This window comes from Saccostrea echinata, unplaced genomic scaffold (genome assembly GCF_033153115.1).
Source record: "Saccostrea echinata isolate AGI-Se365-2 ecotype Australia unplaced genomic scaffold, CSIRO_AGI_Sech_v1 ptg000002l, whole genome shotgun sequence".
In the NCBI taxonomy this organism is placed as follows: Eukaryota; Metazoa; Mollusca; class Bivalvia; order Ostreida; family Ostreidae; genus Saccostrea; species Saccostrea echinata.
In genome coordinates this window covers 22608055-22632521 of record NW_026889751.1, presented here as the reverse complement: position 1 = coordinate 22632521, position 24467 = coordinate 22608055, and the positions used below count along the sequence as shown (strand labels likewise).

Here is a 24467-nt window from a genome sequence, read left to right as displayed (position 1 = left end):
CATTACTTAATTGAATCAGAAGCAGGCGCTGTGTCTTTGCTATTGTCTGTGTGAGGAAATAAAATGGTTCATCTAAGCGATATGAAGAAACCTATCAATTGTACAGTGATCGGGGACGGTATGGTAGGGAAAACATGCCTTTCGGAGGTTTTCTCTGGACTAAGCATGCCCCAGGAGTATGTGTCCACCGTGTTTAATAACTATGCCGGTAACTCCACGGTGGGAGGAGACAAATATGTGGTCAGCGTCTTTGATTCTGCAGGAGAGGTAAGCATCAATTCATTGTTACCTTTAAGGTGATGTATATTACCTTTCAGGTTTAGATTTAACTGTAATTTATAGCATAGATTTTAAATTTTGACAGTAATGGTAAATCTAAGTATTGGAATATTGTAATTTGTATCTCTGACATTTCTCTTATTTCTTGTTTCAGCACGAATACACGGAGCTAAGATCCTTCAGTTATAAAGACAGCGAGGTTCTTCTCCTCTGCTTCTCGGTCTCGGACAGGGATTCGTTTGAGAGCATTAGGGAATTTTGGGCACCTGAAGTCAAAGACTTTCTGGGAAAACGTGTTCCTATTATCGTAGTGGCTACCCAGACAGACACCCGCTCGACCCTGGGAGGGGTCAGTGTCACTATCGACGAGGGACATAAAATGGCCAAGGAAATTGGCGCCGATCGTTATGTCGAGTGTTCGTCTTCAGACATGGAAAGTGTGCAGAGGGTGTTTGAGAACGTTGTACTCACAGCTTTGAAACAGAGAAAGAAGATGGGGAATATTTTCCGCCGAGTGCTGGGACGCTGAACTTTATAGAAATATGACTTAGGTTTTATTTCGAGGACGTATACCCCATACGTCTGTTTCACAAGACCCTCGCTGTACCGAGAAAGTGCTGGTCAAGGACTCGCGGGTGTGTGTTACTCAAGTTGGGAAAACGCTGATAAGACTGTCATTCAAAGGACAATGCAGCAACCTTTGGACTAGTTTGGAACTGACCCAAGCATGTGTCCTGATCTGACCAAATGCGGTAGAACACTTGCACTTATTTTAAGGTGTGCACTTGGTTTTTCCGTTGCTGTATACTAGTTCCTGGTAATAAAAAAAGAGAGAAGCTTAGCATCGACTTGTTAGTTAATGTCATGAAGACCTTTAAATCAATATTCATCGTAAACTTCAGTTGATTCATATTGTACTTTTGTATGATTTGAATAAATAATACATTTGACAGAATCTGATATGTTTTCTTTTATTTGTGTACTTTAAATGTATGTTAGAATATCGCGGGTGGGGAAGGTAATAAAAAGTTAATTTAATAAAAGGATTTATCACGCTACGCTTCAGAGAGTAGTACAAAAACCGTGGGCCTTATCCACAGAAATTTTTGAAGGTATCCTTTGATGCCGGTTAATACAGTATAATTAGTTTTATTTTTCATCTTAGCTATATATACTCTGACCTATACAAGCAATAAAGAGCTGACAACCGAGTTAGGGAAATACCTTGTAGTACTATGGTATTTTCGCTAATCCGAAGAATGCTAGATACTTCCTGAAATCTTGAAGAATTGGAATTACTTTAATATTAAGTTGTTAAAAATAGATCTAAGACTTTTTTTAAAATGAAAATGTTTTGAACCTCTCTGCGCGAAGGCATAAGATACAATACCTCCTGGAATCTTATTAAGGGGACAGAATACCTTCATACGTTGCTCCGTTGTCAGACATGTATAAAACATTATATATAGCTCAGGCACTTAATGAAAAGTAATTTGTATCGATTTTAAAATTTTATGGCTGAGAATAATTGGGCTATCATTCAAGGAACTTGTCAATAAAATATAAATAATGTTGCAGTTTTAATTTCTGCTTATTTTCCCTTTAAATTTAGTCCACCTCATTAACCTTACGCAATAAGGTTGTACAATGTAGTTATTTTTTCACGTAGAAAAAAAATCGATATATCAGTTTTCACACGTGCTACACGGCATGCAATATTTTGAAAGCACATGGATTAAAAATTGTCTATTGGGATTAGGATTCTAAAACAACTTGCCTATATGTTTACTTTGCAGTTACAATCCTTTGAAATAGGCTAGTAATAAAACGATTACAGGTTATTACTGGCTATTTTATTTCTGTTTTATCTAATAATCTAATCGTAAGCTATTTCTAGGCTGGTTATGAATTATATAGAACCCATACTGTGTTTCGTCCATATATTTATTATGATATAGAAATGCCGCATACTTTATGCTTAATAGATCAAAGTCTTGAAACCGATGGAGATTTCATATTGGTCTTGTTTTAACAACTTTAAACATAACCCGGGTCAAAAATAGCTATTTGATCACACTATGTTTTTTTTTATCAAATTAATTATGCTAAAACTTGCATCTTGTTACATCTCTCCCTTGGGAGAAATACAATTTTGGTTTACACTTCGTTGTCGGTTATATCTCAAAGTTCAAGGCTACTGGGTTGGGGTTGTAGAGAGTTCTGTTTTTGTCAAAGCACATTGTACGCTGAATTTATTAATTTTCAATCTGTAGGTGAAAAAATTACATCACATATTAATGTCATGTAATTATTTTCAACTTTAGATTGAAATTCACTACAAGATGTAGTATGATATTGATGTTTCAAGTTTGGAAATCTGATATTTTTTTTTTAAACTTTCTTAAGTGACGGTTATGTTGGTACATGTATAATTTTAAAGGTTCCTTGATTATCCTGTACAATATATTCATATATCTATTAAACCTATCAAATTAATTAATTAATCTCTTCTGGAAAGGAACATCATATATTGTATAATTTTGTCACTTTTATTTCTGTAGGAGTATTACTAATTGAAACATGGAATCTCTTCACACGAGAAATATTTTTTTAGAACTAATGTTAATACAGCAGACACGAAGTTCAAAACAAAAATTTCAGGATTTTTTTTCAGGGGTAAGGAAAGGGCAGAATTCTAAAGGGAAGGTATACAGATGGCAAAGAACACAAAACAATTAGCCTTCTGTTGTAGGCGGGTGTAGAAAGACGAGGAACTTATTTCCGGGAATCATTGAACAGTGTTGTCTTTCATCCCCTGCCAAGAATTTTTCTATTTATCCAGTTTACTTTTAGATTCGTAATAACACGTCTTCCTGCAAAACCAGAAAAAGAAACTCGGGAGTAACAAAACACATTTCTAACGAAGCAGTCAGGAAGGCCGTGATATTTTCTTAACACTATCATTTAAATTCTTTATGCTCTATTTTTGGCTCCCCCATTCATGCAAGATGTTATTTTTGCAGTTGGCGTAATCGAAAAGCTAAAGTACAAATTATCTAGTTATTTTCATTGCCAATTGAACTTGCTTCCTTGTGTTGGTAGCCAATTAGATGGAGAGGAAAACGATTATAAAAATGATTAAGTAAAATGCAGTGTGTAATCTTTTTATTGCGGGCGTTTCACGGTTGTCAGCTTTAGATTTTTTTTGAGGCATTTTGTCGATGTTTTGTGTGTCTGTGCTCCCATGAGCTCGAGGAGGAGAACACCAAACCTCTGTGAAGCTAAGACTGATGTAGGCGGCCATGATTGATGATCTATGTCGGGGCGACATGAAATGATGGAAAACAAATATATAGGATTTACAACAAAGATAATTCATTAATCTCTGTTTTTTTTTCTCATTGTTTTGCTCTGTTTTGTAAATAACAAAAATAATTGACATTGACAAGAATTCAGTATGAAATTATTAAATGAATTAGAACGTTTGATGAATTATCGACAGCGACGTTGTCTCAAATTGTGGGGGAGGTTTTTGTGTACAAAGCTTATTTGCTTTATTTTTAACCTTTTTATCGAAATTTGATGAAATAATGTACTTGAGTAAAATCAAAAATCGATAACTACTGTGAATTCATTGAATTAAGTAATATGCACAAGGACACAGAGAAGCAAAAGTGATAAGAATTACCGTTAATTTACAGTTTATAATACTGATTTTTTTTTCAATTTTGAACTTGGATCATTCAAGATTGCTAACAATTTTTGACAACTGCACAGTTTAAAAAGAAACTCGTATTAAAATGGGCATGTTAGCAAACCCATTTTTTTTAACTCGTGTGTGGCACCAAAAGTCGCTTTGTCTTTGTTTTATAAATCACATTCGTATTGAAGAAAAAGAATAGAGAGCGATATCTCCAGCTGACCTAAGTTTGTTTTTTTTCTTGTTTCTTTGACCAGATCATTGAACCTCTGCTCCGATGACAAGGTCGTGAAGTCTCTCATGTTTTGAGTAATTTACATAATGATTTGATAAATTATGTTTTTTACACCTTGCTGAGTTTATGTATATAATCCACCTTCTTCTTGACTTCTCTATGACTTCTACTAGGGAGATATATTATAAATGTTTAAAATTTTATTTTTAGCATATGTTTACAAAATTAACCTTAATATCATCCATCATCAGATTCGTGTGTGTGTTTTTGTCGTTGAAAACAATCTGGGTGGCTTTAGATAACTTATAGATAGTAGAACTAAATAAAAATCACACAAGACTGTCAAAAAGAATCACTTTATTTGATCAATGAACACAGATTCATCTATTTCGGGTGACTACAAGTGAAAGTACATGTACAACTCAAAACCTTTTTTTTAACTTAAGAAGTTTTTCGAAGGATTAAATACAAGAATTTGAACAATGAGATGAAAATCATCAAAAACCTCCGAATTCTGAACATTGGTTCAAGGTTATAGGCAATAAACACACGAAATGTGATAAACAGCTCCGACATCAATTTGTTCAGTTATGTGAAAAATGATTTAACTTCTGTCGAGACCTTGAAAGTAATAAATAAAAGTGTTAGGCAAATACTGGTATCTCCCAAGGACATAAGACTGACCACTACAATGTCCACTGCGTGGAGACGTGGCCACTACTGAATCCACTAATAATCAATATTAAGGAAATAAACAACGGTCTTGACCAGTTCCTGATTAAACCAATCATTTGAAGATTATCATTACGAGTTATCATGATAATACTTTTGGTCCGCTTCAATTTTCTGCCTAAAATGTTTAATAAGATTTTTTTTTACTAAGATGACAAATTAAATTAAACTTGGTTGCTAATACAACAGCATACAAACTGTCGTAACAGGAAAAGCCAAAGACAGAGTATATTGAAACGGACCAATAAGAATTTGATCTGATAATTTAACTGAACAAAGTCACCAGTGAGGACAGTACTTATATATATACTTACATGCATATATTATGAAAGTAGTTATGTAGTTATTTTTGATTTTACCAACGCCAAGCTTACTGTGATTTCAAGGTCATTCACAATGTAGATATAAACCAAGAACAAACATTTTAGGAATCTACAAAAAAATACGTTAAAGTGCTCCAAGAAAGATATTTACCGACAATCAACAAAGTGTGTGAAGAAATAATGATCGCAGATAAAAGAAATTAATTAAAAAAATATCATGAAAGCCAAATGATAGGAATCAAATGTGATAAGTTCACAGAAATTAACTGGAGTTCGATCTAAACAGTCAGGAAAATGTTTTTTTGATGATAAACTTTTCGGGGTGATTGCAAGTTTAAACACACGTTAAAAGCACAGACCCTCACACCGTATACCTTAATGAGTCCCTCATGAGGAATGGTACAAGTATCTATAAATACCGATCATTTCAGACCCCTCAAGTGGAAAACTGTAGCAGTGGTCTAAGGTTCTATAGGTCAATAAACAGGAGTACCTCTCAAAAGCGTTGACAAGACTTAGAGTCCGTCACAGGGAAGAACAATTAGATTCTTTGAAGCAAAGGATCACTTCAATGAAGACCTTGAAAGTAACGATTGAAAGTGTTCTACAAATACCGAAAACATGTAAGGGCACTTTGCTTGACCGGTAGGGTGACCACTGGGGAGGAACGTGGCCATTGCCGGGTCTGTTGTTTCACAAAGTTAACGTTTACAAAATGCATAAATCCAAAAGACAATGCACTGGATTTTTTTTTATTGTATTCATGTGATCGCAATATAGCACGATGTAATTCTGAAAATCAATTTTGTTACTTTTGTACTCCGAAAATATATACTTGGCATGCGCTTTTTCATACGGAAATCTTTGCATATCTACGAAATAACAGAGTAGCAATTTGAATTCAAAAACGTAGATAATGACTATTTAGCACAAACTTCTTGAAGATCAATATATTGTCATTTAAATGGAAAAAAAATACGCCGAAATTTAAAAATGAAAGTTAATTGCTACAGTAACTGCTCCTAAGGAATATTCAAGAAATGATCAAACTGAATGATTGAACTGCAATATTTTTTTTAAACTGCTCCTATGCCTACTAAATATCCAAGTCGTAGAACTGAAAATTGAAACAATACGGTCAATTCAAAATTACCCCCAGTGAGCAGTTGCTGGCATTGTAATGCATAAAAAAATATCTATAACAAGTTAGTATAAAAATATTGATATGGATAAAATTAGGGGAATTCCTCCCTGAGCAGTTTTTCCTCACCGTGCTGAGAAAATCACAGATTTTCAAGTTTTCAAAAGGCATATACTAGTATTGGGTAATACATACCGGTATATGTTTCTTTTTTTTTTAAGGCAAAATTTCCAACAATCTGAATTTCATTACATATTTAAATCATTTTAATAACAATATTATCCACTCTAAAATTTTAATTAAATGGCGTGTACTTGAACTTCCTCTGGGTGTGTAACGTTAAACCTTTTATGTTATTTGCCAAAATATCAATTCGTACATAAGCAGACAAAAAACGGAGACAAACTTATGTACTGTCGCTGTGAAAAATCATATCTTAAAGAAAAAAAATCACTTAGAAAATCTGCCTTTTATACACCAAGAGAACATAAAAAAATCAATGGTAGCACAAAAACTACGTTTTTTTAAAAAAAAAAATACTAATTCTTAAACCTCAAAGAAAAACACCTATAAGTACTGGTAGCTACTTGGTTAATGACCTGACCATCTCATTCGTCTTGATCACCTGGAAGCATCGTGTCAAAGTGTTCTCTCATAGAATAATGTGTTCAAGGCTGAAAAACACCCTATCACCAAGAGCTTAATGAGATTTCAAAAACAAATAGTTATGAACTCTTCTACCAATAGTCCTTTCTGGAATCTAGAGAAAACGTGCAAAAGCGCACAGAATCCAGTCAGAGATTGTAATGTCGGGACTAATGAAATGGTCAAAAAATAATAAAACATAGATAAAAGAAAAATATTGATCCTTAAAAGGAATCACTAATGATATCCCTCTACGTATTTGAGATGCAATTAGGGAAGTGATGGATATGACAGTGCACTTTTTCCCTCATTAAAAGGTTCAAACCATCGCAGATGAAGACTAATGAAATAAAAAAAAACCCGACCTTGTTACATGTATGTCTGAAAATGACAAAATGGTAATAAGACTTTGGTTACAAGGACTCAGGCAAAACGCATCAAGACTTGGAAAAAACATTGATAACAGTGCAAGAAAGAGACACGTTTGGCATAAATATATCCCCATTTAATTAAAGAACTTGAAAATTAACAACTGAAAATCTTATACAGAAAACCTTTAATGACCACTCTGTACATCCTAATTAAGTCCACAATGATGCAATGACAGGAGATTTTGAAAGACTGCTTAAAAGACGTAAAATACAAAACTATCTAACACTTACGATCAAGTTAAAGCGTAAAATGATGATCGTGATTGTCTTCTAAGTGCACTTTTATATGCAGATGATTCCGCGAACTGAGAAACACTAGGATTAATTACCTAGGACGCTATGATATACAGTAAAATAGTATGATCTGGGGTTAAAGAACTTGAAGCAATGAAATAATCTGAAAGTTTTTGACATATAATGTATTTTGGTCATCATGACACACTCTGTCTCAGCGTTTTCTCACAGCCTAGGTTTCAAAGTTGAACGGGTTTTTTTTTTTTTTTTTAAAAATACAATCATACACAAACCCATTTGCCCGGTATCTAAAACTTCGGGGGGGGGGGGGAAACCAAAACGCGTGCAACAGAACGAGGCACGAAAATTAACAGCAGCCGTTGTAATTGTTTCATCTAAACAAACATAAGTAGATAAAGAATACAGGACAGAGAGTTTATATTGGTACAATCATAAAAGATATCAAATGGAATCACTGATTGTTATAAAAAGTTATTTCTTTGGATTTGATACACTCTTTGGAAAGTGGCTCTTTTGAAGCTGTACTTCTTTCCGGGGTGAATATAATAGTAAACATATGGTAAAAGTACACATATTCACACAATCATAGAGTTATGGGCTCCTTTGAAGAGTAAAATATAAAACTGCAAATCTGATCATTTCAAACCTCTTAAGTGCAAATATAACCTAGGTCCAACGTCCTAGATATTGATAACAGTTTGTTCCATAGCGTGAACAAGGCGATTTCTTTGCAAAATATTTTGACTTTATTGAGACCTTGAGAGAAACAAGCGAAAATGCTGTATAAACACTGATATCTTGCAAGGACACACGACTGACCACGACAATGGTCACTATCAGGGGTGGTGGCTCTTATATTATCACTGTTTTGAAAAACATTAGGTCCTTGATGGTTAACCAAACAGCAAGAAAGACACAACACTGTTAAGAAAAACTACCAGACCACTTCTGTAATGTTGTGAGTCGTGGTAATTATTGATAAGGATGTTATTACGTCTAGTATCAAAATCTGAAGGTCAAAAATTCTAAGAGCTGGCCGCTAATTTAGCTTATTTGCCAAAAAATGGGAACCTTCAAGGTCAGGGCTCTTGAGAGACACTAGGGGCATTCCTCAAAATTTATGAAAATATATGGACTTGACTACTACATTCGGTTTGGTTACCAGGAAGCATCAATCGGGTTTCTTTGATATTTGTTCTCTCAAGGTTAAAAAGCCTTTGAACACAAAAACTCGAGGGATTGTAAAGACAAATAGATATATACCATGCTACAAAAACATCACTCAGGAATCGAAAGAACAGAGAAAACACGTTCTAGAACATGTAATAGGATATAATCCATAAAGGTCATATACTGTGTTTCAATGATTTTTCAAATAAAAGAGAGTACACGTAACATAGATTTAAGTATCACCAAGAGACAAACCAGATTGAGAGAAAATATGGTTTTGCTTTTATCTTAATTACATGATCCAAATTTTCATATACTAGTAAATTGTATTTTTTGCTTTAATAGTATTTTTATTGCTTTTAAGAAATAAATGTCTAACATTCTTTTCATTTTGCAATAACAAGTTATGCAAAGTCATGGTCGTTATTCACTGAAAGTGAAATATTTTGACATAAATGATCTGGGATTCCAAGACCTTCCTGACACAGAGAGAGGCCATGATGAAGAACACCCTGTCCTCTTGGTACCTACAGCAGTTATAGAAACAATGGTGTTCTTATGAAACGATGGTAAGGTGATATTTTGACGACCCGGCCCTTAATGATGGCGGGATTAAGGTTTTGTCAAGATGTGAGACAGTCACCTTAACAGAATCGATCGCTTTGTTCCTTATGTTTGTTTATGGAGAGTCAACTACCTTTGGTCGCATTACGATCACCACAGGTGCTAAAACACATACTGCAGTGTTCAAAGCTGGTCGTAAATTAAAATCTTAAAGGTGTCAAACTGTTTACACTTCCTTCATCTTTACCTATTGATAGTAGAGCACTTGATAAATGAAGTCGATTGAACCGTACTTTTCTTACAACCACCTTGCTTAGTTTGTGTGTTCAACTCCCAGGGCAGTCCGGATAGGATTTCATCTCATGATCTGTGTTGTCAAACACAGAAAATATTACGATAATTAATAGGTTGATCTTGCACAACAATCTTTATTTATCTTTATTTAATTGGCGTATAGTGTGATAAATACAAGTTTAGGGCATTAGCCATTCCATCATTATATTACAGGAGCTGTTATTATATGATATAAATGTTAACAACAATGTACATGACAAAATTCATCGTCGCTGTTCAATTTTGAAATGTTTATTAATTACAAATAGATTTTTAGCGTGGTTACTTACAAGTTTTTATATCACGTCTGATGTTTGGATTTTTTGCCAACTGCAGGGTTGTTGACCACAATGACTAGGGATTTTTGAGATGTTTTTGAGGTTTTAAGTCAAGGATTACAAAAAAGTGCTGTATCTCAATAACTTAAAATAAAACTTTAAGAAAAACTAACTAAAATGTTGCACTAGCGTATTGACAACACATGCTTGTTTGGGAAAACGTGATTTCCAGACACGTGAGGAAATAATATCAAGGAAAGGAAACTGTGAGTGATAGAAATCAATGATACTTCAGCGTCATGGTGTATTTTACAATACCAAACAGTTTATGAATGGAATTATGATATTTGATCAAGTTGATGAGCATTTTTTCGTATCAATTAGGCATTGATAGCTTGTTTCCAGTACATCAATCCACGCAATGTTGACACAGATATTCTTATAGGGAAAAAATCAGGAATTATTTCTAAACAATTGTTGTCAATGGTAATAATCATGGTATTTCAACCTAGGGAACAATTTTTTTTAAAAAATCTTGTGATTAAAAATAAGTCTTGTTATTCTGTTTGCTATGGAAAAAGGATGAAGCAAAATACGCACTGTACTTTTTATTGATATAGAATCCATGTATGTTGCCAGGAGCAAATTAAGAAAGTATGTTAATAGGAGAGAGAGAGAGAGAGAGAGAGAGAGAGAGAGATTATTCTTATAGTACATGAAAAATGTCATTCTTAAATGAACTCCAAAGGACACCTGTTGCATTAGAGGATCCTGGTGCTGATTATAATCTAAAACTTACAATTGACTGAATTGGTTCTGATAATTAGGGTCTTCGTGTGGTCTGACTGTTGCAAAGTTAACTCGGCACAATCATATCCCCCTTTTTCAGATGATCACAAGATTTCTTCATGGACCTCTCTCAAACCATTATTTCTTAACCATGGGTATCATTTTTATCAAAATGGTTAGTTAATTAAATACCATTTAAAAGTAGACAAAAGGAAACACTTCAGACCTAAACATAATAATGCAATTAAAAGAGAGATTTTTATGGCAAAAAAATTATTTTTATAGAGACACAAAAATACCAAGTACAATAGCTTTTTAATATCTATCACAGAAAGTTTCATCTCAATGTTGCCAGTAGAAGATATTTAAGATTTTTACTTTTTAAAAAATAAATTATAGCAAATCATAAAATTATAAGGTTTATTATTAATAGGAGCTCAGTTGCCAGAGAAGTCGAAGAAAGGACCGGTAAATCAATGTGATAAAACAGAGAAGCAGCAATGGTGCTTAGATGTACGTGTATTTATTCTTTTCATAGTTTTTCAAATGGTCAAACACATTATAATTTCTAAAATTAATTTTGATTGGTTATGTAGAACATTTATATTTTCGTCGGCAAGAAGTATTGATGCAGCATCAAAGATATAAATACTCTGTTCAAAGATATCTATAGATTCTGCCAAATGAGTTTAACTATAATATCAGCATAGATATTTTAATTAAAAATAGAAGAAAAAAAAATAGAATTTATTTTTTTTTTATAGAGGACAATTTTTCTTTCAATAATTATGATAATAACCAAAAATACCACAGGAGTGAAACTGCCCTTTGAAAAAATAAACGAAATCATCATGACATTAAATATTTACATTTTTGCTGCACTTTTAAATACATATTTTAAATGTTAATATGATGAACACCTTATGTGTCCAATTTCACTTGTCATCATGAAAATAGCACGAGGACATGTATTTTAGTATTTGTTGCTATTTGTTGTTATTTCTTTAAACATTGAGGTGGCTCGGTTTTGTTATCGTTTACGTGAAAATTTCACATTTCAGAAAAAGAGGAAGAGTCCACGTTCCCTTTGGGGAAATATGTGATGAGTGACTGCTAGAAATTCAATCTACTGTTTGGACATATTTGGTCAAAATTTGTAAATTTTATAGGAGTGTGTAGACTTCATGATTTGCAAAAAGGATGCAAAAATACCTTAAATGTTCTGCATTTTATATTTTTATTAAATGATTTTCATGTATAATAATTTTTTTTTGTGTATGATGTATAGAATAGTATACTAATTAGCAGATTCTTAACTATTCTATTACATTCTTTAGCTGGAAACCAAAACCTTAATAACTGAAGTCCACGGTATTTTTTTTATTCATTTTTTTTTCAATAATATGATCTGATTTAGATCGAAGTCAAAAAGGGATTTTCAATTGCTCGAGTATTTTGCTTCAAAATTACATCTTGTCACTTTCCAAATTGCTTTCTTATCAACAGTGCGGTCAGAATCCCGAAAAAAAAACAAACTTATCTCTGAGTTCATATATTTGGATAATCCTCCCAAAGATGCTAAAAATAATGTTTATCAGATAAAGGAGTGTTCAAAAATATCTCTAAAAATATAATTGGCATTGATACTATTTTTAATACATGGATTTATTTTATCATTTCACGAGAATCCTTGAAGGCAAAGAACATTGCTCGATCCACAGAGGTATACCAAAACTATGAATTAAATGCTTATTAAATGCTATGTCGATGACTTTTTGCTTAGAGGGGATGGATAATTTGTTTAGATTTTTCTTCTTCTTTGCATGAATACTTTGGCACAAACATAATTATGACATTAAAGGCCCTCCCTTAACTTATAGCAATACTTACACAGCAAAAAACATTTTTTCTGGAATTTTTACCGAAGTCCACAATTTGAAATAAATATGTATGAAATATAATGAAAATACATGATGTAAAGAATTTTCCGGATATACATTTGATATATGTTGTTATTTCTATAAACAAATATGAAGTATTTTTGTTATGATCGTTTATGTGAAGATTTGAACATGTTTTGTCTCTGGGAAAATGTGAAGCGAAAGTAGACATGAAATTTTGGTCAAGTCATAGTTATTTTTTAGTTCTTTATAAGCAAACATCCCCCATTCTGAGTTTTGTATAAGTTCACAGAGACCTTTATGGATTAAAGGGAAGTTAAAAATTGCTTTAAAATCCATTCAACTGAATAATAGAAACTTCAGAGAGTTTTACAAAATACTAAAATGCAAACTCCAATGTCGATTTCTTTTCATTTTTCAAATTAACTTCTTTCCGTTTATGTCCCAAATATGAGAATGCTTTATGTTTTAAAATGCTTGCGATGAAGAAGGTGAAGATAACAAACAGTGAGTGCTCGTTATCACACACACAAAAAATCTGCGAACAGGGCATAAGACCCGGACCTCTTGAAATTCCAAGTGTGGGATTAGGTGCCTAGGAGGAGTAAGCATCCCCTGTCGACCGGTCACACCTGCTTTGAGTCCTATGTATCGATCAGGTAGACGGAGCAATCTGTAGTAAAATTTAGTATCCAAAAAAGGTCTAACAATGGTATGAAAATGTCAGTCAAAATACGACACAATGTCGTCGATATATCTGAATGTCGAGTTGAAGGCCACGGTAAGTTTTTTCTTCTACTCGTGTAGTAGTTTTTGAATACATTCTGCTTCATAGGAATATAAAAACTAGTCGGCTAATAATTAAGGAGCAAAATTAGTGTTAGATTCCGTGATTATCCAGATTATTGGAAGACCTGGTCTCCATAGACTACATAGATGTTGTCAATGAGAAACACCAGCATCCTTTTAATAGCAACCCCAGACTACTTATATGGAATCAGAATGATTTTTACAAAAAAATTTTGTAGATGACCAATCACAAAATAAGAAAATTTATGAGTTCCATCTTTATGAAATGTATGGCGATAACGAACAGTATTCAAAGGTCCATTAAACAATACAAATTTTGGAGCAGAGCTAGCACGGACCTCTAAAACATCAGAGGTGGGATCAGGTGTCATGGAGGAGTGAGCATTCCATGCCGACCGGTCACACCCGCCGTGTGCTCCTTGTCATGATCGAGAAATAACGGAAAAATCCGTCGACAATTCATTGTGTAAATAATGGCTTAACAATTAGTATTTGAAAAATCTTAGTGAAAATCTTTATAGAAGAAGCAGTTGTCTATGATATCAAAAAAGCCTAATCTTTACATGTAATTAATCGTGAGAAATGGCTGTATAAAGTTTTGAAAAGTCGATGTTTTGATGTTACTAGTATTGACTTTGTAAACTGTTGTTCTGAAGCATCAAAATTGAGAGAAAATACGTTTTCAAACAGAAGTAACTAGACTTTGTTTACATTTAATGTAATCATAGTAATCAACGATAAACAAAATGAATTTCTACCCCGATCTAATAAAATTAAATGCTCTGAATCCGCTGAATTGTTAAATTTGAAAAACGGTAGCGGATTCAGAACATCTAATTTTAATTACCCTATTAGATTGTTTTTACTGCCGTTATTTTTCAGTTTTTTCATAATACATGTATAAGATTGTGACATCAATTAAAAATACATCATCAGGCCATAATAAAAAAATAGGTTTGTTTCCCCTAACGCGACCGACCCACTTAAATTGTGCCGACTGGAAAATTTTTTAAATAAGATTATTCAAATATTTATTTTTATTGTTTATCAACTTTATAAAATACAATTTCATCAAAATTCGTTTTTTATCAGAATGGCGGCTTTTGTTTTACTCTCATTTGGCGCCCACAACATGTGGCCACAGAGGGTTATTTTGTGTTATAAAACAACGGCGATGTATCAATCTTAATATACATGTTTAACTTATTATACTTCTACACTCTTGAAACATTTCGTGAATTAAATATACCATGACTAAGGAGTGTTAAGATGGTATTTACAAATGCGTCTTCTAAAATTAACGTACGTAGTAAGCATGACAAAGCCTGCCTCATGAGCAGATGAGGGGCCCACTCTGTGTATGCATATCAATAAATTTCACTGCATTTCATTCGTTTCGATCTATAAAAAAAACACTTCATGTATGATTCTATTTTTACTATATAGGACCATAGGATTTGTAAATATATCTTTGTATAATTATTTCATCTTGATAAATATAATTCGGATGTCGTTTCTTCATTCCTTTTAACTTTAATATTAGATATATGAAACTATAATCATTTTAGATATGGTTTGGTTGAATTAAATATTGTTTATACAGGTACTCTCTTTTCAAATAGTGTTGAAATCTTTAAAGTTGGCTTATGGTAAGGCTTCCTGAGACGTCCAGTGTATTTTTCTTTTCTTTAGTTGGGACCTTGAAATAGGTTGTTTCTTTGCTTTAAAATACCTTTAAAAATTGCTGGGTCGACAACATTTGAACACCTGCCTGGTGGAGGGCTCCTAATTTAGACTTTTTCTCGGCACTTATGGTCATTGATCATAAAGCATCAGTAAGGGATCTTAATTTATCGTGCCAACATCTACATGTATACTGTGACACTGCATGGCCCTACGTTTTTTACGGTCTCATTTGACTGACCAGTTTCCACGCCCCACGTCGGAACCTGTGACGTAGAATAAGCTCCTGAATTGCGTCGTGACTCCAAAACGAAACACTAGTCTAAGAATTACTGCGCCACGCGAAGCCCTTGACATTTTATCTGTGTAAGCACTCGGATATAGTAGGTTTGAAAAAAATATACTCGGATGGCCGATGGTTGAATATTTGCGAAATCTTGTCTTTTTGTAAAAATTCAATTTCAATAAATTTACGCTGGCCTGAGATATTTCACAAGTTCAAATGAATAATATTTGTGAATTAATTTACCATACATGTTGCTTTTAAATTTCATTTGTATGATATTCGGTTTAAAAATCGATTTCTTTTGTTCTTTCTTATTTATAGAATATTATTCAATTTTCAGAATGTATTTTCAAAACTGCTGTCAGAAAAAAATAATAATTTACCTACCTACCTACTCAACTTGAAATTTTAGGGTCGGGTTAGGGGAAACAAAGATATTTTTAATGATGGCCTCATCATGATTTTCTTAATCATGACGTGTGTTCAAAATCACTGTTACAGGTGTATCTCTGAAAATAGGAAAGCCGTCTGTTATGTCTTCATGTATATAGTTAAATGTTTAATTTAGAAACCCCTTAAGGGACCACAGAACAAATCTTGGCATCCCTTTGCGGTTGGGATAATTGTTTCATATTAATTCATGCAAAGTTCCATTATCTATCAATACTGTTACACTGTTTTGATATTATTTTGTCAATGTTGACAGAAAACACTATCAGATAAATTTGAAAATTTGAGCTTTTAATTTGGAAAATTTATATTTTAAATAACAAGTTTTTACAAAATTGTTGGAAGAAAACAAAACAAAAGCATATACCTTGTAAAGATAAAACAAAGATATAAAACTGTGTCAGTTTCATGTAATGAAGGTTATTACAAATTATTAGATTTCATAAAACGTTTTGTTCATTGTAAGTATGGGAGTTCTCATGCATGCAAATTAGATATAAAACTTATAATTAATTTTTATTACCAGCATAGGTAAGGTATTAAGACTGATGATAATTGAATATTTACAAGTGCAGATGTTTTCAATGGCATTTATTCCTGTAGAGCATTATTCTATTGCAAACAAATCAAGCACATTTATCTGGAAATACTTTGATGTTCCTTCCCTTTTTGATGATAAGACCAAGTATTCCGAAAATAATCCAAAAAACGAAAACGAAACGAAAGAATTTACGATTAAGACAGCTCTTTTTATTAGTATCTATAAAAATAAAGTATGTATGACCCCTTCATTCACGAAAAAAAGAAACCGCAATGATTTCGCATGCAGATAAAACACTCTACGATAAGTTTATACGAGTTCAACCTCTGTTCGCATATTGATAAAATCTATGCGTATTATAATTATTAAACACGTTTACCCTAATACATGTACTTCTAGTGAGTGTCTTGTTCGAATTTTTTTATGAATACACGAAATTATCAACATATTGAATTTTTTTTCTTGGAATAGTGAAAATATGATAAAATCAGAAACCTTAGATTTAACATAGCATTACAATGTGTTCTAATTAGACTCTATATTAGCTTAATAAAACGTTAAATAATTATGACGCTTTCAAGAAAAACATAAAATAGTGAATCTGATATTAAAAATGAAGAGGTTAAAACCAGTCTAAGCAATTTGAAGAAAACATTTTAACTTATCTCAAATTTGATATTCAATACTACTGATGTATAAGGTATTTATTGTGAAATTATCAGTTTAATTTGGAAATCCATTTGCCTTACCAGTGACTAATTAAAAAAACTGCTTCTGGAAAACTGCATTATCTCATTTGTTAATTGATTTTATTTTTACGGTTATTTCAAATTTAACTGTAAAATATTGCAAAAGGCATGCGCTCAACTAATACTAAAATATTTTAAAATATGCATTTTTTAAAATTTGATTAATGAAATAAAAAGCATTACAAAATCGTGATTAATTTCTTTCTCAAAACGGATGATCAGACTACATGTAAATAACGTTACTTCAAAAAATGTTACAAATAATTTAAAATTAATCACGTAGGTATTGATTTTGCTACGTACATCAAATAAAAGCAACCACTTTGAACAATCTAATTAGACTGGCTCTTTTTGGTATAAATAGTATCATCTCCAAAAAAATTAGGTTTTTACAAAATTTAGCTTCCATAAAACTTTTCATATTAGACTTGATAATTTTTTTTAATTTTCAGCATTGGTCAGATTTGAAGACTGCTGAAAATAAATAATTACTGAAGTCGTTCATAAAGTTTAAATCTTATGTAATATCTTAAGTTTCAAATATTCCTAATATTTCAACATTATTTTCTAAGTGCAGATGTTTTGAATGACATTTATTCCTATAGTGCATTATTCTATTGCTAAATAAACCAAGCACGTTTACCTAGAAATTCTTTGATATTCTTTCATTCAATGATAATTAGATCAAGTATCCCAAAAATACTCCAAAAATCGAAAGAATTTACACTTAGGTTGTAGCACTTCCTATCAGTATCTCTGATAAGAATACGAAAATAGAGTGTGACCTTTCATTCAAAAAATAGGGGGGATGAATGCTTGATTTCTGTGGGAGATGAAACACTTCTATAATAAGTTTGTACGGTAGTTGAATGATAGAATCTATTTAAACTGTAAAGATTTTACATGTTTTTATCAACATCCCATTAGTTTAACACTTCTAGTCGTTTTTTTTTGTTCGATTTTTGTAGATCTTATCAATAAAATTGCAAAAGTAATGATTTTTTTTTGTAATTCTTAAAATAATGCCACAGTTATAAAATCAAAATGTTTAGCTACAATATTACATTGTAATGTGTTCTACTTCCATCATAAAATATTTTTCCTTCACAAAAAATATTACAAAATAGAATATATGTTCAAGAAACAGATAAAAAAGGGTTCTGAAAGATTAGGTTGGGTGAAGTATGTTTAGGGCATTTAATGTAAACTTCTCAAAATTTATTTGAGATTGAATAATTGTTAAGTTTATTGTGGTAAATGGTAAATGGTGGTTTCAGCTTCAGAAAGGTTGCATTGATAATAAATTTTGTATGGTTGTTTCCGAGTTTACACCAGTGCAAATCCTTCAAAAGACGTGTTAAATTAGTGTTTAAATACATATTGAATCAAATTAATAAAAATCAAATCCATCAGAGAAAAAAATATGTATCTTTTTTTTTTTTTTTTTTTTTTTTACATAAAGCTGATGGTTAGAGTTAGTAACTTAATAACTCGTATAAAAGGGTTTACCTTGCTTTGGTATGTTGGGCTATTTTTAAAACATGTACTAGTGATCAAGGAAACATTGGATAAAACATATAACCGATAAAACAGGGCGGGTGTGACCGGTTGACAAGGGATATTTACTCCTCCATAGCACCTGATCCTACCTCTGTTTACAGAGGTCCGTGTTAACTGCTGCGATTTATATTGTTTAACTGGACTTTTGACCATGATCACTTTTCGTTATCTTCACATTTCATTTCACAATACGGCACTTCCATGCAAGTTTATTCTTTAAGAATAAATGAAAATTTGTAAAGGATGTGTTCTGCTTCTCTTACTAAAAGCATTTTACAACTTTTACGTAGATGCAAATAGTTTCTCAGTAAACAGTATAATGAAGATGTAATAAAAAATACAGAAAAGTGTCAAGAAAAGCATAGATCTCTTGGTTCAGTTAAGTTTTTAATAATTAGAGTATATTGGATATAGTACAAGAAACCGTTCTAAGAAAATAGAAAATATTTAAAGGTTGCCATCTAATTGTTAAAGTTTAGTGTTTCGTTTTTTAACACAACACTTAATTGTAGTTTACCCCCTTACAGAAACAAGTGCATGTGATTTTTAACGATAAATCTTCCTCATTTTTACTTTGCTATAATGTTGGTTGTGCATGTCCTATGAACTTATTTAACATAATTAACAAAACAACCCTCTTTGTAAGCACCCAGTTAGGATAGGGGATAATGTTAAATACATGTAGGTTTTATTTCTTCGTACTCTTGATAGCCTTTGTAAATCCATCGCTAATCTGTCTTTAACAATTTTTATTAAACAGATAAAACTATTTAAGATTAGTTGTCAGATTCATTAATTACACCTATTAATAATTCATTTACCTATTTCCGGTACAAATCTATAATGTGAGTACTTTTCCATGCAGTTAAAATCAGATTATCTCGGTGGAAGTGCTTCGTACCAGACAGTTTAACTAATCAATATCTGACAACAAGCTTGGGAAGAAAAAAACTTCAAACACCCTCCCTGACCCAAAATTTACAGATTAACTCAGCATAACCCACTTCTTAGTACAGATTTCAATGGGTCCGACACTTTGTCTCTCTCATGAAAAGCAATTGTTATTTTAGTTCATTTTCTAGTCGAAAGTTTGCATGATCTAGTATTAAGAATCATGGTGTTCCGATTTCAGCATTGGCTGCTAACTTGAAAAATTTGCTTTATACGAAGAGTTTTAGCTGATGAAGCATTCTAATGGTAAATGTAGGTTAAAACTTCCTGTATTTAATTTTATTTAATGAATATGTTACAAGGTCCTTTTTGTAATTAGGTTCATCAAAAGTTGTTCACCTATATTTTATAATGCTTGAAGCAAAGACCACGCATTGCGTTCTTCAGAAAGAATGATATGCAAAAGTATACAATGATAAGTCAAAGCGTTTTGCATTTTTATTGATAATTTCAATAATGTATGTACCCTAGGTCATAAAAAAATAATGTCAGCCCACATGGGCCGGATAGTCCTTGTAGAAGAATTGCAAATCATTTATTGAGAAACTACACTCGGTGACCCAAATTCTAAGTTCAGTATCAGAATCCACGATGTCATATTCTGTTGTTTGTGGAATCTAGCTGTTGTTCTGTTGAGCAGTTCGACACGAGCCCCTAAGTGTTAATTAAAATGCTACCCGGTACAGATAAACAAAACTCTAGACTCTGTTACTATTGAAGTCATACAGCTGACTACAGTTTAATATCTACACAAACGTTTGTATAGCTGTCATAGACGACAAGATTTTATTTTCATTAGATTTCACATATTTATATATGACTGTTGAATTTTCCTTGGGTACATTTTACCGGCGGCAGTCAATGATATTGTTCACTGAATAATATTAATGTTAGTTAACCTTGCCCGCTCTTTGAAAAATGAAAACAATTACCATTGAGGGAAGGATTAAATTTCTTTCACTGCAGCCTCATTGCAAGCATACAAAGCATATATTATATGTTACAAACCATGCTGTTTTGCTTACGTCTTTACAATGAATTGTACATTTTTTTCAATCCTAAAAATAATATAATTGCACTGCCTACGAATACTACAATGACATAAAAATATTGTATCGTCATACCCTCAAAATAAATACATGTACGTATACATACCACACAAAACCTATATACCGTGGTTAATCCATTGGGTAGACCGACAGCGGCATGGCTATTGAGAGTAAACAGCTTAACAAGACAAACAAATTATTTCAAGTGATACACATTATGTCTTATATACAATAGATAGGAGAAACTAAATCTTGCAGAGGTGTCAGCCCGATAGATTTAAAAACAAAACGGAGATTAAGAGACGCTGCATTGATCACCACCGGAGAGGGTCACGATATTGGCTCAGTGCGATCAGTGATCACTATCCTTAGTGAGTTCATGTTATTGACGAGTGCAGCAGGTGCCCGCGTATTTAAACCCCAGAACTTGGTCTGATGTGAATCAGTTGACGCTAAGTTACTGAGGAAGATGGTCGTTTCTAGTGAGATGAGTTGTGTACAGTGTACGATAGTGGGGGACAAGAAAGTTGGCAAATCCACTATTAGCAGGGGCCTAGGGGAAAGCGAGGCCAACTTAGATATGCAGAACAATAATTACGAGTCGACGATTTTTGACAATATTGCAGGTAATTTTCATTATTGGATAATTATATGATTTTATTTTCAAAGAGAGAGAGAGAGAAAAAAAAAGAAAACTGCAAAAAAAGAATATAAATAAATAAATAAATATTATTTTTTTCTATAAGAAATATTTAAAATATACCTGACTATTTGCAACTTCAAAGATAAATAATTTTACTTCTTTTATTGCAGGAACAACCAATTTAGACGGAGAAGATATCACTATTAACTTATTTGATTGTTCAAGTGAAGAAGAACATTCTGCAATCAGAGAATTTGCATACAAGGACAGCAATGTTTTTATTCTGTGTTATAGTGTAATAGACAGGACTTCACTTATGAACATAAGGGACAAATGGATTCCAGAAATCAAGAAATTCCTTGGCAAAAAAATCAAACTTGTGGTGGTGGGAACACAGACGGACATTCGTGACTCTGTGTGCCTAGATCAGGACCCTCCCGTCAGTAAAACAGAGGGTGCTGATTTTTCGCGCCAAATTGGTGCAGACTATTTCATGGAATGCAGCTCAGCCTTCCCGTCCAGTTTCACTGAAATTTTCAAACACGTGGCTAAGATCGGAAAAAAGACAAAACGAAGGCGATCGCCTGTGAATCTTGTGCGCAGACTACTGGGTACAAATTAAACTGTTCTATCAGAATGTTACTTATTTTCTAGTCAAATTCCATTCCTTGTGTGTTCATTATTTCTATTTATTACGTTTTCAAATTGTTTATATCAATGCGTCCAATTTCATTAAAATGTTTAAAATTAACATTTACTGTTATTAATGTATTGGTCTTCCTATCATTGCCAACTGTATCATGGTGGTGGTAATTAATATAGGGAGTAAGAAAGGAAACAATGGGTATAAAAATTCACAGTGAAGCGGAAATTAAAACCAAGTCTGACCTTCACCTGAAATATGTTTTTGAAAAGGATAATTTATTCGTTCCTTTGTTAACCTATACCAAACAGCGATGTAGTGACCCCACAGTAGTATATACGATACATTGCTTTAATTAATTCACATAAACATGTAACTATATAGTATGTTATTCAGTAAATGAGGTTTCACAGGTTAAAAGTTTAAGTATTCATAAGAACACTGTTTCGTAAGAATATGAATATATTGGTTCGTGGTTTTGACACTGTTAGGTGTGGTTGCAAAATTGGTAACGTACCTACCAAGAAGAGCATAAGCGCTTTAAACGGAATATTTTTATATAATATAATTCCACATTTGCAAACCTTCTTATCTTGGTTGCTCTTATTGATTATTCCCACCTTCATCTTAATTTTTTTTTCCATTTTAAGTACATACGATGAAATACTCCTGTGACAGACTTGCCTGCACGCCCTTCTTTGTTTTATATTCAACATTCAAAAGAAGTGGCAATTCTGTAAGATATTAGCAGCAAGCTTCATCTTCGGTGTAGAAAAATGAAAATCATGTTTTCCATTGTTGTTTTCCAGGGTTATGTCATAATCATGTAAAAAAGTTTACTTAGACAACAATTGAAGCATTACACTTAGTCAAATTGTCAAGGTGCGGTATTTGTAAACGTACACATGTTGTTGCATCGTTGTATTGTTTTCTTAAATTGAATAATTGGTTATTTTTCTAGGCTTGTGGCACGTTTTTAAATTGCAATAAACTGACAAAGAACACATTTTGCCGACTTATTTTCTGATTACTATTACCATGGTGATTATGTACACTTTAAGGGTTCCTTCGGTTTACATTTTTCTTTGACATGCGTGCTTGAACAGAAAGATTCAGCACCAAATGCCCACTTAAATACGTACAAATAGATCACCCGTTTTCTAAACAGACACAACCCACGCAAAAAAAACCCGTCTTCCTTACAACTATTTTACACTAGAGTAACTTTCTCTAAATAGTGTAAGTAGCTTATGTATTCTGCTGTATCACGAGAATACGTTATGTACACAATCCTACGAATACACGCTGGATTACACGAGCGTCAATTATCCTTTTTTTTCAATTCCATAACCACCACACGGGTTCATGTTGTTGATGGGTACATTTGGAAAAAGAAGAAAAACAATGTTTTAATAAGCCAAATGTTAAAATTGTATGCGGTTGATTTTTTTTCTCGATTTTGAAGTGTCCTTACTAACATTAGTTCCGCACAACCGCAAGAGGTCATATTGTTGATGGGTGCTTTAGGATTTAGAGATTAATAAAAATATATGTTATAGCGTCCGCAAATATAATGTATTTTTTTTTTTTTACAATTATCAAGGGCCCTTAACATGTATTTATTACCTCCACAGGGGTTCTTGCAGATTGTTGATGTATAAACAATTAAAAACGTTTTAGAAGGTTACATGTCAGGTCACTCTCTTTTTAGGTCACCTGAGTCACTCAGGTGACCTATTGCTATCCGTTCTCGTCCGTCGGCGTGCGTCGTGCGGTGTGCGTCGTGCGTTAACATTTGAACATTTTTAGCTTCTTCTCTATAACCGCTTAACCAATTTCAACCAAATTTAGCATATAGCATCTATGGGTGAAGGGAAACAAAATTTGTGAATTTCATGGTCCCTGCCCCCCTGGGGCCTGAGGGGTGGGGCTAAAACCACCAAAAATAATGCAATCTTTAAAAATCTTCTTCTTTACTCCCGGACATCAAGCAGTCAAACTGTTGGCATCATTGTAATAAGCATTGAGCCCTCTACCAAAATTGTGAAATTCATGGCCCCAGGGTCAGGGGTTCTGGCCCCAGGGTGGGGCTATATAGATCATAAAGTGAAAGTGCATTATTTCTTTGAAAATCTTCTTCTCTGCTCCTGGGTATTAAATAAAGTAACTAAGTACATAGTTATGAAGAGCAAGAGTGCCTCTTCCAAAATTGTGAAATTCATGGCCCCAGGGTCAGGGCTTCTGGTGTTAGGGCGGGGCTCTGTAGATTATATAGTGAAAATGCATTTATTCTTTGAAAATCTTCTTCTCTGCTCCTGGGTATTAA

At 32.8% G+C, this 24467-nt stretch overlaps 2 protein-coding genes across 2 annotated transcripts; both read left to right on the top strand.

Moving 5' to 3' along the window:
* LOC133201577 (rho-related GTP-binding protein RhoJ-like) lies at positions 1-1234 on the top strand. Its single transcript, XM_061337378.1, has 2 exons — positions 1-267; positions 434-1234. The coding sequence occupies exons 1-2, from the start codon at positions 64-66 to the stop codon at positions 806-808; spliced, it is 579 nt and encodes a 192-aa protein (XP_061193362.1). The 5' UTR covers positions 1-63; the 3' UTR covers positions 809-1234.
* Positions 1235-21310: 20076 nt separating this feature from the next.
* Positions 21311-22249, top strand: LOC133201565 (rho-related protein racL-like). Its single transcript, XM_061337367.1, has 2 exons — positions 21311-21481; positions 21669-22249. The coding sequence occupies exons 1-2, from the start codon at positions 21325-21327 to the stop codon at positions 22118-22120; spliced, it is 609 nt and encodes a 202-aa protein (XP_061193351.1). The 5' UTR covers positions 21311-21324; the 3' UTR covers positions 22121-22249.
* The last annotated feature ends 2218 nt before the right edge of the window (positions 22250-24467 follow it).

What these genes read in the sequence shown, in the direction of transcription:
- LOC133201577 (XM_061337378.1), top strand. Translation starts at nt 64, where the DNA reads ATGGTTCATCTAAGCGATATGAAGAAACCTATCAATTGTACAGTGATC. An exon ending in TCTTTGATTCTGCAGGAGAG is followed by an intron (nt 268 to 433) that starts GTAAGCATCAAT and finishes TTCTTGTTTCAG; the next exon opens with CACGAATACACGGAGCTAAG.
- LOC133201565 (XM_061337367.1), top strand. Translation starts at nt 21,325, where the DNA reads ATGGTCGTTTCTAGTGAGATGAGTTGTGTACAGTGTACGATAGTGGGG. An exon ending in GATTTTTGACAATATTGCAG is followed by an intron (nt 21,482 to 21,668) that starts GTAATTTTCATT and finishes CTTTTATTGCAG; the next exon opens with GAACAACCAATTTAGACGGA.